Below are 13,717 nucleotides of genomic sequence, written 5' to 3'. Positions count from 1 at the left end.
ATTCATAGTCCCACTTAGTCCACTGGACAATAAACAGAGCCCCTACAAACCCTAGAATCCCCATAGCTGTGGTATTTTACACTTGCAGTTACACATTGATTTCATAAGACCTTCATATGATATTGAGACTGTGATCTTGTGCGTAACCCTTGCCAAGCAGTCCACCCTTGCAATCCTTCCTGGTGTGTAGAGTTATTGATAGACTTTACACGGAGGTTTACTAGTTTTTGGGTTGATTTGGTGTTGGTGCTACTCCCGTAGCTCTGATATTAGGTTGACTTTTGAGTGGTATTCTTTGCCCATTATCGAGCCATGCACACTTACAGTGAGTAGAGATGGGATCTATTGACAGTGGGAGCAACGCGAAGAAAGAGAAAAGGTATCGAGTGCGAACGTGGGCGTGGTAGTAGGTTGAAGTAGAGTCGTAGAAGGCAGTAGCTAGCGTGCCTGACAATGTAGACGGCCCTCATAGGCCCTTTTCTCACGGTCCCTACGGGGGCCTATCAGGCCTTTACGTTAGCTGTCAGAACCCTGCCTGAGGTGCATTTTGTAGTCAGTTAAGAGTATAGGATGCACACATTTCTTTAACTCTTAAAAGGAAAAAGTGGTTTAGGGCAGGTCAACCTGATCCTACGGACCGTCGAACCAGTCGGAGCGACGTGTGGTTTGGATTCGACAAGTACATGCCTAGCTAGTATAACTACAAAAAAGATAATAGGATTGTAAGCTAGTAAATATGATACAATGCAGGGATGTGATTGCTGGATGGGAGGAATTGAGAGGAAGATAACAGTTTGCGATGCAAGGAAAACAATGCGTCGATACAGCGAGTACGAAACTAAATAGTGATAAATCAAAATGCCTCGACGACCGATAACGAGGGAAAAGAAGTGTCGATACTGTCTAAAGAAGCTGAGCTGCTTCTACTGTGAGCCTCTGGCGTCGAGGGAGGAAAGAAATAGTCAAGTTTGTCTAGGGCAGCGGTCATCGAAGGCCTTTCCTCCATCATCCACTCACTGAACGATTCGAGCATGAAGCAACCAGCAACAGGCACATCCTTATCCAATAAAATCCTTATCACGTTCCCTATCGCCCAAGCGTCAGCTTTCTGTGGATTGTAAAACGGAGGCGCGTCTCCTTCTGAATCTTCCGTTTCCTCCCAATCAAACCAACGCCGTACCTCTGGCGCAACGAACCCATAGGTACCTGTCGCTCCTTCAACGGCACAAGGTGGCACTCCATACATAACCCAGCCGAGGTCAATCACTGTTAGATCCGAAGTGAAGTCGTCGATAGCTAAATTTTGTGGCTTAATATCGAGGTGGTAGAGGTTATGAGAGTGTAAAAATTCGATGGCTTCGCAAAGTTGACGAGCGATGATCGGTATTCTGGTCCCAGACAGTCGTTGTTTCATGATAACGTTCAAGTCATCACCACAGTCGGGCATTGTGATAAGATGTTGATCTGTCGCCGGGAGGTGATGGGGTGGTAAAAGGAGGGATACGATATGATGAGCAGATGGATCAAGTTTCTCGAGTCTTTCAAATGTTTCCAGTTCGCCTTTTCCGATGAGTTTACACCACACTCGGTTGATCTTTTGTCCCATATGTCCAGGAGCGACACGTGCCTGGTTGAAAAGATAGAACTCAGCAAATAGACTCCGCCCTCGAGTTTGGCACAAAACTCACCGAATATCCACACGGCTCGAGTTCGATCTCGTGTTCGTTCAAGTAAAGAACAACCTCTCGAGATCTAAACCGTTCATCCCCTTCTCTAGACAGCTCCCCGATTGGAAGAGGCTCTTCTACAACTAGGTTGAGACATGACCCGTCCGAGGGGAGATACTTGCCGGCACAGTCTATCGTCGCTGCGTGGCGAGACCACAGGAATAAAAGTTTGTCGTCTAGTTCCTCTTTCTGGGGAACTTCATTCAGGTCTCGAATGAGAAAAGGTTCCTTGGTTGTAAAATATCGTAGATTCCGAGGTTTATATGGACGCATAATGGTCTTGACTTTGGCCGGGATATCGTATTTGCCAGAGTATAAAACATCTTCTAGTAGGTCTTTCACGAAGCACCAATGAGGAATGTGCACTTTGATAAGTTTCAATCTGAATAAAAGAATCACGACTTTTCCGAAGAATGGATCAGTATCTCATCGTCCAGAAGGAATCGAACTTACGAGTATGTGGCTCCGTTGAGCTGTTCATGGGGGGTTGTGAGTGAGAAGAAAGTGCAGGGCGGACACAAAAATCAACATGCTAACGTAATCAAGGTTCACATTGTTTCCTTTTCTGGCTTCAAATCTTCTGAGCCCAGCCACATGTGAGTCACTTCCAACAACCGTATTATCTTTGTTTAGGTCCTTGCGGAAACAATGCATCCAACGCGTATAAAAGGCATTCAGTATCTCAGTTCAAGTTCGTGTCCTAATTCATTATTCAACTTCTCTCCGCCTTATCGAGGATGAGCAACAACCTCAAGAAAAGTACGTGTTGACTTGCATTATCGTCGGAAATCTGTCTAATCATGGTGTCGTTCGCTGTCATGCCAGGCGAACTACAACTGATCTATCCATACCGTGGCAAAATTGAGACTGTCCCATTCCAAGCTACTGAACAAACTCAGTTTAAGGAGTTGTTACTTCAGCTTCCACCTTTGATCAAAAAGGAGTGGAACGAACGAACGACTTCGGACCCAGAACCAGGTTTTTCAGGCCTCCGTCTCTTCATTTCTCCAGAGAAAAATCTAGAAGAAGTTTCCGAACTTCTAGCTAGTAGGGCTCCGACTTCTTTGGGCGTGGCGCTGAGTCTCCACTCCTTGCTTTTACGTGGTCTTAGAAACAACACGAGGGTTCTCAAGTGTCTCTCCACACATGCACCATACTTGCAAGTGCAAGCACCAGATACTATTACCATTGCGTTCCGTACCCTCGGTGTGTTTTCCTTGAATTCTTGTATCTTTCTGTCTCCACACTCGTTGCTAATCTTTGACCAGCGTCGATCACCACGAAGGAGATTCAAAATTTGTATCCAAAGCCGTATTCCGCTCTCCAGGTCTTCCGCACAGAAGGCAATTTTACCAAGGTCGATATCAAGGAAAATCTCCGTTCACGCGGCTGTCCCTCTGAACGCGAGGCGTCGCCATCATCCCTCGTTCGAGATAAGCTTTGGAACAAAGCTAGCATCGTTCCGTTTAGGATCCATGTTAGTAGTCATCTACCTTTCAGCTACCGTCTCTGTTTTACTCAAAACAATAATGTCTGCCTGTAGCTCGCATTGTCAAGAGGTGTTACTTCAGGGCCACGGTATATGATAATGGATCAATTCCACTTGAATCAACTCCGACGCGCCAAAAGTTGGTTCAAAATAGACGCGGTATCCGAAGAACCAGATGACCTGGATTTTTTCAGAATCAAGACCCTCACGTGCAAGTTGTTGAGGGTATATGAGCGTGCGGATGCGTACGCCTCTGACAGCACAATATCGTCGTCTGCCAAAGGCAGCTTGCTGCTTCCTATTCTAAATGATATCTTTTCGGACAGAGCACGGTTCCAGGACGATCAGGTGACCAGAGAGAACGAAGTTGAAGTTGAAAGCGACGACGAAAGTGAAGATGACAGCGATGATGAACTTGATAAATATGACAGGTGTGTAGAGCAGGGGAAAGCCGCCGGCCCTGGAAGAAAGCGTAACAATGAAGGAGGAGACCCTCATTTAGAGGACTACTTTGTCTTCCGCGTGAAGGAGTACGTGATTCACTTACCGTTTTGGTTGTCGCTATTCACCGCGTAATGCAGGGATCAGGCTGGCTTCACCTTCACACTCAAGTCTCCCTCAAAGACTGAGAAGCTCGTTCATATTACATTTCGCCCTGATTCCATGATTGTCTTTCATGGTGTCCCGGTGATATTTTGTGAGATCGACTCCAACAACTCTTCCGCAGATCATTTTCGGATGATAGGACAGGCATGCGGCATCAATCGCCTCCTGAATATGTACGGAATAACAGCCGGTGGTACCGATGAGGTTATCACCATTGCCATTTATTTAGACAAATCGATGGTGGTTACCGTCCGTATCCTTTCATCAAAGTATGATCCTACCCATACTGCGAAAGCTGAGAACATCCCAGTATGTGATCCCTCACTTCATTATCACCGTTTTACTTTTACTGACAGGGATAACAGATCCACCAAGAGAAAATCAAGTTTTATCTCTGCAGCCGGGAGAAGACTGTCTCCGATGCCGAAGGTAACGAGCGAACAAAGAAGATACCCTCCCAGGCCGTTAAACTTGTGAAATTTCTTCACGACACTCGGAGATTCTTGGACGAAATGTATCCTAAGGAGAAGCGTGCTCAGTTCTCCGAGGTCATTCAGGCGGCCAATGATTTTTCAGTGATGGTACGGGGTTGTGTTGACTCCACATCTGCTTCTAAGGCTGCCGAGTCAAGCCGCGCCTCAAAAGCACAGTCCAAGACGGAGGCTCTGAACAAACCAACTGGCAACGTCACCGTTCGTTCCGGTTCTGCGTCAGGCTCGAGGGCTAGACTCCGATCCGGCAGCCGGATGCATGGATCAGTACCGGAGGACAGGGCAATTTGAACAATCAGCTAGGTTTGATGATCAGGATAAGTAGATTCCAAAGGGCTCTCTCGAAATCTGAAACAAATATACTTGTATCACTATTACACAATTCATTCCAATGCAAGGGGATTACTGCCAGCGGCCCGTCCCGATTCGATAGAGGTAGCCGTTAATAACATGAGAGCTGCCGAGGTCATAACAACCAAAGACATGACACTTTCGATGCAACTAAAGTTCATTCATTTCGGAAAACCAGATAAATAGACAGATAGTGCTTTCGTCTATTCAGGGTAGAATTTCCCTCACTATTCCTGCGACAACTACCAGCCTGGAACGAGTACTGGTACCATACCACCTACCCATCCGTGACGTCGATTGGTGGCAACGACTAAACCCGATCCCATTCCTACGCACTTCTCTTCATCGGCTCGGGCCACCAGATGCCTGTCCAATCGAGTATGTGGGAGGAACCCATACGGCAACATTACAGTCGCGTATGTGATGGCAGGGGACAAGGTAAATCTCGGGAAAATCCCACCAAGTCACTTCCACACAGACTCTGTAGTATTGACACACTGACACTAGGAACATAGGCGTCAGTGGGGTTGATCAGGTAAAAATTACAATCGAAAGGACTCACAGTAGAGTGCAAGAGTAGCCGTAATATAGAAAAGCCGGGATAGGTAGTCATCCTTGCACACTGGCACATACAAGCTATAGAGAACGTGGATGAATCTAGGACCACCCCATATAGACCAAGGGGAAACCAAGGTGAGACAAGGTAGAGAGGTTGGTAGTAACGCAAGTGGATGAGAACGTAGATAGATATAAAGAGGAAGAGGGAGATTCTGGGATGCTTGCGCAGCTGGTATATGATACTGCACGTAGCGTTGTTGGCGACGCTGGCGAGCTCAACATGATAGGGGTCTGATAGTAAAGGGGTCTAAAGGTAACAGTTGGTGTGACGTGTTGTCGTTTCCCGTTAGACGAGTCCGATCAAAATATTTCCGACGTGACGCGACGCCCTCATGGAGACCATGACCATTGTTATCCCTTTCTTTGTCCATTACCGCCATCTTCAAAGAAACTAATCAGTAACGCCATTTCACGAGTCGTAAATAGTTCTACGGCCACTATAACAACACTAATATCGCCCTCAACTTCTGTTTCTTCCTACTACGTCAAGACCGCAAAGCCCCACTAATATCTCATCCGAATCTCAAGATGTCTAGCGTCTATTATTCTATTTCTAATATCTGAAATGACCGTACCATCGACTCGCAGGAAGGGTACGACAGGAAATTTGGGCCTAACTCAGAGGAGGAAAAATATCGACAGGGTACGCAGCTATAACTATCATCCTCAGCATCGCTTGCCGACATCGATATCCCCATCTGTTCTCCGGATGTCATACATGCCTTGATCGAAGTAGAGGCACACAAGGGGCAACGAGCTAGGTCCAAACGGCGGGTTCGCAATCAAGGTGACTTGATATGTATCTCAACTCAACGCTATATCGTCTCTTACACGCGCCATAACAGTCAAGAAGAACGCGGAATTGATCCCGAACCCTCTAGGTGCCCGTCACAAGACGGGGATCAACAACGCTTTCAAGTCTTTGGTTAGTTTCCATTTCTTTTGACTCATCTATCTTTTTGCTCAATGCGAGGAAACAGGCTGAGCGTGGACTTATTGAGTGCATCGAGAAAGAAGAAGATCCGATTTCTTGGACGGCGAAGGGTAAAGAGCAGTAAGTGCAACATTTTCTACACGCGATGGCCACGATTCTAATGAAAGGACACGTTAGGACACGTTAGTCTTCGTGCTGCCCATAACGCTCTCGGGCTACGCTCAAGTCATCGTGAAGAGCTATCTCAAGACCAGCTCATCAAGATCGCCCAATTATTCGATGCGTCGACTTCCGATAGAGTTGCTACGCGTTTGACAAGAAACCAAGGCTCAGGTGAGGGATTCACATTCTGGTTATCACTTCTCGAACTTAACACATCGCCAGTTGAAGTACGAAAATCAGAAGTTGCTTTCGGAAAATCAACACCTTCAATATGAATTATCGCGATTGCGGAAGGACAACGAAGCATATGAATCGCGCTCGACAAGCGGTATTCGAGCTGAAGATCGAGAGCGTGGCGATGCAACTTTCCAATTCTCGACCCGTGTCTCCCTTTAGTGATTGCGAGTTTGAGGATCAGGGATACCAACCTAGATTTGCAGCGACTTGCTGACACCAAAGCGGGGGTTCGTTCTTCCTCAAAAGACGAGTTGAAACATTGATGAACTGATTTATATTTTTCTCTCTCTCTCTACATAGTTGGCCCTGCGTGGACGTGCGTGATAATAATGTCGTGTATGATTATCGTGGGCCGTACTCGTGGTCCGTGGACGTTCAGAGGTATGTATGTACTTTGGCACCAACGGTTAAAACTTGAATCTGATTCTCTATCTCTCTGATTTAGCTCCGACCGGTGGCCAGACCAAAGGAAGGAATTTACAGTCCGTCATTTTTCGATATGGAGGGAAAACACATAAAACCTTGATTTTTCACTTGGAGGATCCTCTTCCTCATAGCCACCCCCGTTCCCGTTTCCGGCTTATCACGATGGCCCCAGGCCCGAAGTATATTCGACTCGACTCGACCACTTCCAACTCTATTTATTTTTTCTCTCTTGTACATGCTTAGTTTGCCGGCCTATTTTAGTTGATTCTCTATAAAAAAGCTCACGGATACTAGAAACAAATTACAACACACTTACATTTCGGTTATCTGCAACGCTCCTCCGGTCTGTGCGTTTAGACCGAAGGACACGGCGTCTCAAGAGATGCTCGTTCCCTTTTGAGTGTAAGTCCGTTGACACGGTACCGGTCGGCCATGGAAGTAACGGACCTTCGAACGTGCGGTTTGGATTCCATAAATACATACCGAGTTTTCGATATAAGTACAAAGGTAACATGATTGTAAGCTAGTAAATATGATACAATGCAGGGGTGTGATTGCTGGATGGGAGGAATTGAGAGGAAGATAACAGTTTGCGATGCAAGGAAAACATTACGTCGATACAGCGAGTACGAAACTAAATAAGCGATAAATCAAAATGCCTCGACGACCGATGACGAGAGGAAAGAAGTGTCGATACTGTCTAAAGAAGCTGAGCTACTTCTACTGTGAGCCTCTGGCGTCGAGGGAGGAAAGAAATAGTCAAGTTTGTCTAGGGCAGCGGTCATCGAAGGCCTTTCCTCCATCATCCACTCACTGAACGATTCGAGCATGAAGCGACCGGCAACAGGCACATCCTTATCCAATAAAATGCTTATCACGTTCCCTATCGCCCAAGCGTCGGCTTTCTGTGGATTGTAAAACGGAGGCGCGTCTCCTTCTGAATCTTCCGTTTCCTCCCAATCAAACCAACGCCGTACCTCTGGCGCAACGAACCCATAGGTACCTGTCGCTCCTTCAACGGCACAAGGTGGCACCCCATACATAACCCAGCCGAGGTCAATCACTGTTAGATCCGAAGTAAAGTCGTCGATAGCCAAATTTTGTGGCTTAATATCGAGATGGTAGAGGTTATGAGAGTGTAAAAATTCAATGGCTTCACAAAGTTGACGAGCGATGGTCTGTATTCTGGTCCCAGACAGTCGTTGTTTCATGATAATGTTCAAGTCATCACCATAGTCGGGCATTGTGATGAGGTATTGATCTGTCGCCGGGAGGTGATGGGGGGGTAAAAGGAGAGATGCGATATGATGAGTAGATGGATCAAGTTTCTCGAGTGTTTCAAATGTTTCCAGTTCGCCTTTTCCGATGAGTTTACACCACACTCGGTTGATCTTTTGTCCCATATGTCCAGGAGCGACACGTGCCTGGTTGAAAAGATAGAACTCAGCAAATGGACTCCGCCCTCGAATTACAACACAAAACTCACCGAATATCCGCACGGCTCAAGTTCGATCTCGTGTTCGTTCAAGTAAGTAACAACCTCTCGAGATCCAAATCGTTCATCCCCTTCTCCAGAGAGCTCCCCGATTGGAAGAGGCTCTTCTACAACTACATTGAGACATGACCCGTCCGAGGGGAGACGACTGTCGGCACAGTCGAACGTCACTGCATGGCGAGACCACAGGAATAAAAGGTTGTCGTCTAGTTCCTCTTTCTGGGGAACTTCATTCAGGTCTCGGATGAGAAAAGGTTCTTTGGTTGTAAAATATCGTAGATTCCGGGTCTTATATGGACGCATAATAGTCTTGACTTCGGCCGGAATAACGTATTTGCCAGAGTATAAAACATCTTCCACCAGGTCTTTCACGAAGCACCAACGAGGAATGTGCACTTTGATAAGTTTCATTCTGAATAAAAGGATCACGACTTTCGAAAAATGAGCCGGTATCTCATCGCCCAGAAAGAAACCGAACTTACGAGTATGTGGCTCGTCCATGGGTTTGAAAGTTCAGCAGTAAATCAACATACTTATATAATTAGCATTCACGTCATAGGCCGCCTGCCGCCTGCTTGTCGGACTTCGAAATTCAACACCGATCGGTACCGGCGTTCAATCGGCATTGAAAGTAATCACATGCTCTGATAAAATTTAAGGTCCGAGAGGCAAGCGGCAAGCGGCCCGCATCGACCGTGCTGAATCAATTCGAAAAAAATTCACGCTTGATTCGAGTTTGATTCAAGATGATAAAATCGAATCAAAGTTGAATTAAATCTCGATTATTCTACTTTGACGTACCCTATTGTTTCCTTTCAAATTCTACAAAGGTTCTTCTCCATGCTTCGCCGGCTTAACACCCGAGAACAGCCAAAACGGGCCACCCATCCATCCGTGACATCAATTGGTGGCAACGACTATTTCCGACATGACGCGACGCCCTCATGGAGACCATGACCATTACAGCGACATCCAAAATTGTAGCGCAATTATGATTTTGTGTAGCTCCCCGCCCTTGTTTGTAGTAAATAAAAAGTATTCCAAAATTGGCAACCATCCCGACGCCCGAAGTTTGATCCAGCCAATCGGCGTAGGAGCTCTGCTTCCCCGCCCTTGTCCCCTCAGCAACGTCATACCCACTTACCTCATGTTACCAAATTTGGATTACTTTCTTTATTTGCAACAAACAAAGGCGGGGAGCTACACAAAATCATAATTGCGCTACAATTTTGGATGTCGCTGTAAGTTATACCTTCCTTTTTGTCCATTACCGCCATCTTCAAAGAAACTAATCAGTAACGCCATTTTACGCGTCACGAGTCGTAAATAGTTCTACTACGACCTCTATAATAACACTAATATCGCCCTCACCTTCTCTTTCTTCCTACTACGTCAAGACTGCAAAGCTCCACGAATATCTCACCCGAATCTCAAGATATCTAGCATCTACTATTCTATATTCCTAATATCTGAAATGACCGTACCATTGACTGGCAGGAAGGTTACGACAGGAACTTTGGGCCTAAATCAGAGGAGGAAATTATCGACAGGGTACGCCATCAAGCTATAGCCTATCACTGACATCGATATCTCTATCTGCTCTCCAGATGTCGTACATGCCTTGATCGAGTTAGAAGCACACAAGGAGTGACGAGCTAGGACCAAACGGCGGGTTCGCAATCAAGGTGACCTTGATATGCTATCTCAACTCAACGCCATATCGCCTCTTACGCGGGGAAACAGGCTAAACGTAGACTCATCGAGCCCATCGAGAAACAAGATGATCCGATTTCTTGGACGGCGAAGGGTAAAGAGAACAGTAAGTGCATCCGAGTCGTTTTCTACACGCGATGGTCACGATTTTAATGAAAGGGCACGTTAGTCTTCGTGCTGCCCATAACGCTCTCGGGATACGCCCAAGTCGCCGTGAAGAGCTAGTATCCCAAGACCAGCTCATCAAGATCGCCCAACTACTATTCGATACGTCGACTTCCGATAGAGTTGCAACTTGCTACGCGTTCGACAAGAAACCAAGGCTCAGGTGAGGGATTTACAATTCTGGTTATCACTTTCTCGAAGCTTAACACGTCGCCAGTTAAAGTTCGAAAATTCAGAAGTTGGGTTTCGGAAAATCAACACAGGCTTCAATTATGAACTATCGCGATTGCGGAAGGACAAACGAAGCGTACGGTGAATCGTGCTCGACAAGCGATATTCGAGCTGGAGACTCGGATCGAGAACGTGGCGATGCAACTTTCCAATTCTCGACCCGTGTCTCCCTTTAGTGATTGTGAGTTTGAGGATCCGGGATACCACCCTAGATTTGCAGCGACTTGCTGACGGAGGTTCGTTCATCTTCCTAAAGTGACGAGTTGAAACATTGATGAACTCACTTATATTTCGCCCCCTCTACACAGAGTTGGTCCTGCGTCCAGGAGCAACTTCGTGGACGTGCGTAATAATTATGTCGTGTATGATTATCGTGGTCCGGGGACGTTAAGAGGTATGTACGTTGTACTTTGGCACCAATGGTTAAAAAACTTAAAATCTGATTCTCTATCTCTCTGATTCGTGGCCAGGTCAAGGGAAGGACCTTCAAGTTCATTTTTTATTCGTGGTCCTGGGACTCACTCGTAATGATGAGTTCTGTTTGCTCACAACCGTCGCCGAAGAAGCGCAAATGCCAGTAACTTATAGTAATCTCGGTGGCCCGGGTGTGTCAACAAAACACTTTCTCTCAGTCCGCCCCGTACCTAGTAGGTTTTTCTAGAAGACTACCACTGGCATATAAATACTGACGCTTTTCATTTATCTACTCAGGTTCGCGGTCCATTGGGATTTACTACTCACTGAGCATAAATTAATAACATTAGCTTCAACATTGCTCACGACACGGAAGGTACATATCGAGTCACAGACATCGAGTCTACTAGGAGGTTGACGTTGATCTTGAACGGTGTAGCAATCTTGCTCCTTGGGCCTTTCCTGTTACAGACCATTCCAGATCCAGATGTGATCCGCAATTCATGAATTACTGCTTGATCAGCCGAGGGTGTCTTTCAATAAAATTTTCTCTCGACACCCCGGGGCCCGTATATGTCCATATGCTGGTTATCGCTCACCGCCATTAGAGTCGTCGCTATCGAGTCTCGCAGTCGTAAGATTTGGCGTCCAAATAGGCTGCAGTCGCTCGAGTCAAGGGTTTCCATAGCTGCACTACTTGCTATGGTTTTATCACCGGCATCTCCAGCGACCGAGTTGAAGTTGAAAGGTCTTCTTCCCGGTAGGCACCCAAGTCTACTGTCAACGTCCCGTTGAAAGGTGACAGATAGAAGTTGCGTGTATTCTACTACTCAAGTACGATCATCGTAGGTGCTCCCTGTCCAGATCGGACCCTGAGGCCTGAGATGCAGTAGAGCGTACACGATTGAGATGTGACTTGATTTCAACTACGACATACGACGCCAAGTACCGTCTTCCCTGGCACCTCAAGCACACCCGATATAATTAAGTAGAATTCGGTCATGACATGGACAGTTCAGCGCTCCGCGCAAATGAATCATTCGTATTTGTTATATGTCCAAGGAAAGAGTTGACGGTAAAACTAACGACAGACGCCACACGATCATTTGGATAACGCGCTAGGCTGAGCGATCCACGGGCCACAGACATGGGTGAGTCCTCGGACGTGTCAGGGTCACCATGATTTCGATATTCGTTCGATTTCGACAAGGCGTCAGTGTGATCGACAAGACGACGTTGGCACAACGTGTTTATGTTGTTGTTACCCGTTGTGACATGACATGTCAAAATCTTTCCTCAAGAGGAAGGTGGTAAAATCGAGATTTCGCTGATCAAAAGAGTTGTAATATCGTCTTTCTAATCGGACCGAGCTGGAAGTTGTTACCTCGCAACTCGCAACTTGAAACCCGCACTGTAGCCGACACTGTAGATGGTTCTTAGCAGTCAGTCCAACATCAAGGCAGCTACTTTGAAAAAGGCGGGGTAACACGATCGAACTGTCAAAGACATTTTGCGCTGGGGGACGACAAGCGGGAGAAGGTGACAATACTCTTTCAGGCCGGGCGTCTACTGATACATCAATAAAGGCGTGCTCGACCCACTTGACTCACCGAGGTGCGTCTCCGCCGAAAGAACACCGTCGACACCGGAGGTCTTCCATTCGATGGGCGATTGACTCATCGGCGTGACACACTCCCCTTAAGATCGCCGGACTAGTCTAGCTGGCGGTCAGAATGATTCCGAGGGACGTCCTGGATGTCCAACGCACTCCTGACTTGGTCGTTAGTAAAGTCCGGCCGGTGTTCATTGAACTTTATACCCCGCGGCTGAGGACCCCTCAGTGATCTTCAAACCATGCTGCTGATGAACGAGTAAGAGTAAGTCCCAGGCCGTTCGGGAATCACCGAGGGTTGAAGCCGAATGGGTGGGCCACCCCCACCCCGGGCATCGCTCTTGATTCTCCGGCCCGGCCAAAACTCAGTACTCTGAACGACTGTTTCTTAAAGATATTCCTCCCCGCCCTTTGCAATACTTGCTGCTCTCTATAAACAGAGAAAAAGTCGCTATCGCACTCGCTTCTCGGATGCTCAGAAGCGGATCGAGGTCGACCTCATAGGCAGACAGACGCTTTCAAGACTAGTGACAGTCCTTCAGTTTTCGAATGACGGAACAACTTTGAACGCCGGACGTTACAACCAAAGTTTGAGCTTCTTCCTTGAACTAGTAGTCGTAATTAAGATGCCGGGTCTTACGAGATACGAGATGAAGGGAAGTTTGCTTAAAGTTGGATCCGGAGTGGAGTTTTAGGATCTAGCTGGCGGTGTACAGAATAAATAACTTCAGTGGCAGTTGAACGTTGAGCGTCGACCCGTCCGAAAAGCTTCACTGGAAGGGTAATATAAGTATAAGAATAGTCGGTACAGCGTCGCCACACTTCGAAATTCGAATACTTCAACGTTGTTGAACGGGTGGACGGTTTGGTAAGGCGAAGCGAATCAGTGGCAAAGTACGTCGAATGTTTGGACGTTTCAACGTTAACTCCGACGCCTAGTTCTTTCTCTTTCGGGGAGCCGGCAATTGAATTACTAACCAGATGTGTACGATGAACATGTCGTTCTGGACTTGGTGGACTTCTAAATCTCCAGAACCAAGTCAAAC

General features: G+C 46.8%; 5 protein-coding genes across 6 annotated transcripts; 3 read left to right on the top strand and 2 right to left on the bottom strand.

Annotated features, from left to right (window-relative positions):
* Positions 1–610: 610 nt before the first annotated feature.
* On the bottom strand, positions 611–2,242 carry E1B28_013720 (uncharacterized protein). The gene is made up of 3 exons (XM_043158895.1): positions 2,181–2,242; positions 1,689–2,128; positions 611–1,627 (listed from the first exon to the last, which is right to left on the bottom strand). The coding sequence occupies exons 1-3, from the start codon at positions 2,206–2,208 to the stop codon at positions 854–856; spliced, it is 1,242 nt and encodes a 413-aa protein (XP_043004250.1). The 5' UTR covers positions 2,209–2,242; the 3' UTR covers positions 611–853.
* A 67-nt stretch (positions 2,243–2,309) lies between these two features.
* Positions 2,310–4,650, top strand: E1B28_013719 (uncharacterized protein). Of its 2 annotated transcripts, XM_043158894.1 has the most exons (7): positions 2,310–2,486; positions 2,553–2,933; positions 2,996–3,204; positions 3,271–3,746; positions 3,798–3,995; positions 4,052–4,131; positions 4,188–4,650. In XM_043158894.1, exons 1-6 carry the CDS (start codon positions 2,465–2,467, stop codon positions 4,095–4,097), a joined length of 1,332 nt encoding a protein of 443 aa, XP_043004249.1. In that variant the 5' UTR covers positions 2,310–2,464; the 3' UTR covers positions 4,098–4,131; positions 4,188–4,650. The 2 variants fall into 2 exon arrangements, with proteins under 2 accessions (XP_043004249.1, XP_043004248.1); XM_043158893.1 differs by having other exon boundaries at positions 3,798–4,131.
* A 1,598-nt stretch (positions 4,651–6,248) lies between these two features.
* Positions 6,249–6,653, top strand: E1B28_013718 (uncharacterized protein; the record flags this gene model as incomplete). The annotated part of the gene is made up of 3 exons (XM_043158892.1): positions 6,249–6,336; positions 6,394–6,549; positions 6,601–6,653. 3 exons carry the CDS (start codon positions 6,249–6,251, stop codon positions 6,651–6,653), a joined length of 297 nt encoding a protein of 98 aa, XP_043004247.1.
* Positions 6,654–7,586: 933 nt separating this feature from the next.
* On the bottom strand, positions 7,587–9,047 carry E1B28_013717 (uncharacterized protein). Its single transcript, XM_043158891.1, has 3 exons — positions 9,019–9,047; positions 8,528–8,967; positions 7,587–8,465 (listed from the first exon to the last, which is right to left on the bottom strand). The coding sequence occupies exons 1-3, from the start codon at positions 9,035–9,037 to the stop codon at positions 7,692–7,694; spliced, it is 1,233 nt and encodes a 410-aa protein (XP_043004246.1). The 5' UTR covers positions 9,038–9,047; the 3' UTR covers positions 7,587–7,691.
* A 1,339-nt stretch (positions 9,048–10,386) lies between these two features.
* On the top strand, positions 10,387–10,635 carry E1B28_013716 (uncharacterized protein; the record flags this gene model as incomplete). Its single annotated transcript, XM_043158890.1, has 2 exons — positions 10,387–10,577; positions 10,632–10,635. 2 exons carry the CDS (start codon positions 10,387–10,389, stop codon positions 10,633–10,635), a joined length of 195 nt encoding a protein of 64 aa, XP_043004245.1.
* Positions 10,636–13,717: the final 3,082 nt, after the last annotated feature.

The sequence above is a fragment of the Marasmius oreades genome, chromosome 9, assembly GCF_018924745.1.
Source record: "Marasmius oreades isolate 03SP1 chromosome 9, whole genome shotgun sequence".
In the NCBI taxonomy this organism is placed as follows: domain Eukaryota; kingdom Fungi; phylum Basidiomycota; class Agaricomycetes; order Agaricales; family Marasmiaceae; genus Marasmius; species Marasmius oreades.
This window is presented reverse-complemented; position numbering and strand designations above follow the sequence as displayed.

Bases quoted from the DNA above. Each gene is read 5' to 3' on its own strand.
- E1B28_013720 (XM_043158895.1), bottom strand. From the start codon at position 2,208: ATGAACAGCTCAACGGAGCCACATACTC. The intron at 2,129-2,180 runs GTAAGTTCGATT...TCTTCGGAAAAG, and splicing joins CTCAACGGAGCCACATACTC to TCGTGATTCTTTTATTCAGA. The intron at 1,628-1,688 runs GTGAGTTTTGTG...CTTTTCAACCAG, and splicing joins TCGAGCCGTGTGGATATTCG to GCACGTGTCGCTCCTGGACA.
- E1B28_013719 (XM_043158893.1), top strand. From the start codon at position 2,465: ATGAGCAACAACCTCAAGAAAA. The intron at 3,205-3,270 runs GTTAGTAGTCAT...GTCTGCCTGTAG, and splicing joins TCGTTCCGTTTAGGATCCAT to CTCGCATTGTCAAGAGGTGT. The intron at 3,747-3,797 runs GTACGTGATTCA...CGCGTAATGCAG, and splicing joins TTTGTCTTCCGCGTGAAGGA to GGATCAGGCTGGCTTCACCT.
- E1B28_013717 (XM_043158891.1), bottom strand. The intron at 8,466-8,527 runs GTGAGTTTTGTG...CTTTTCAACCAG, and splicing joins TTGAGCCGTGCGGATATTCG to GCACGTGTCGCTCCTGGACA.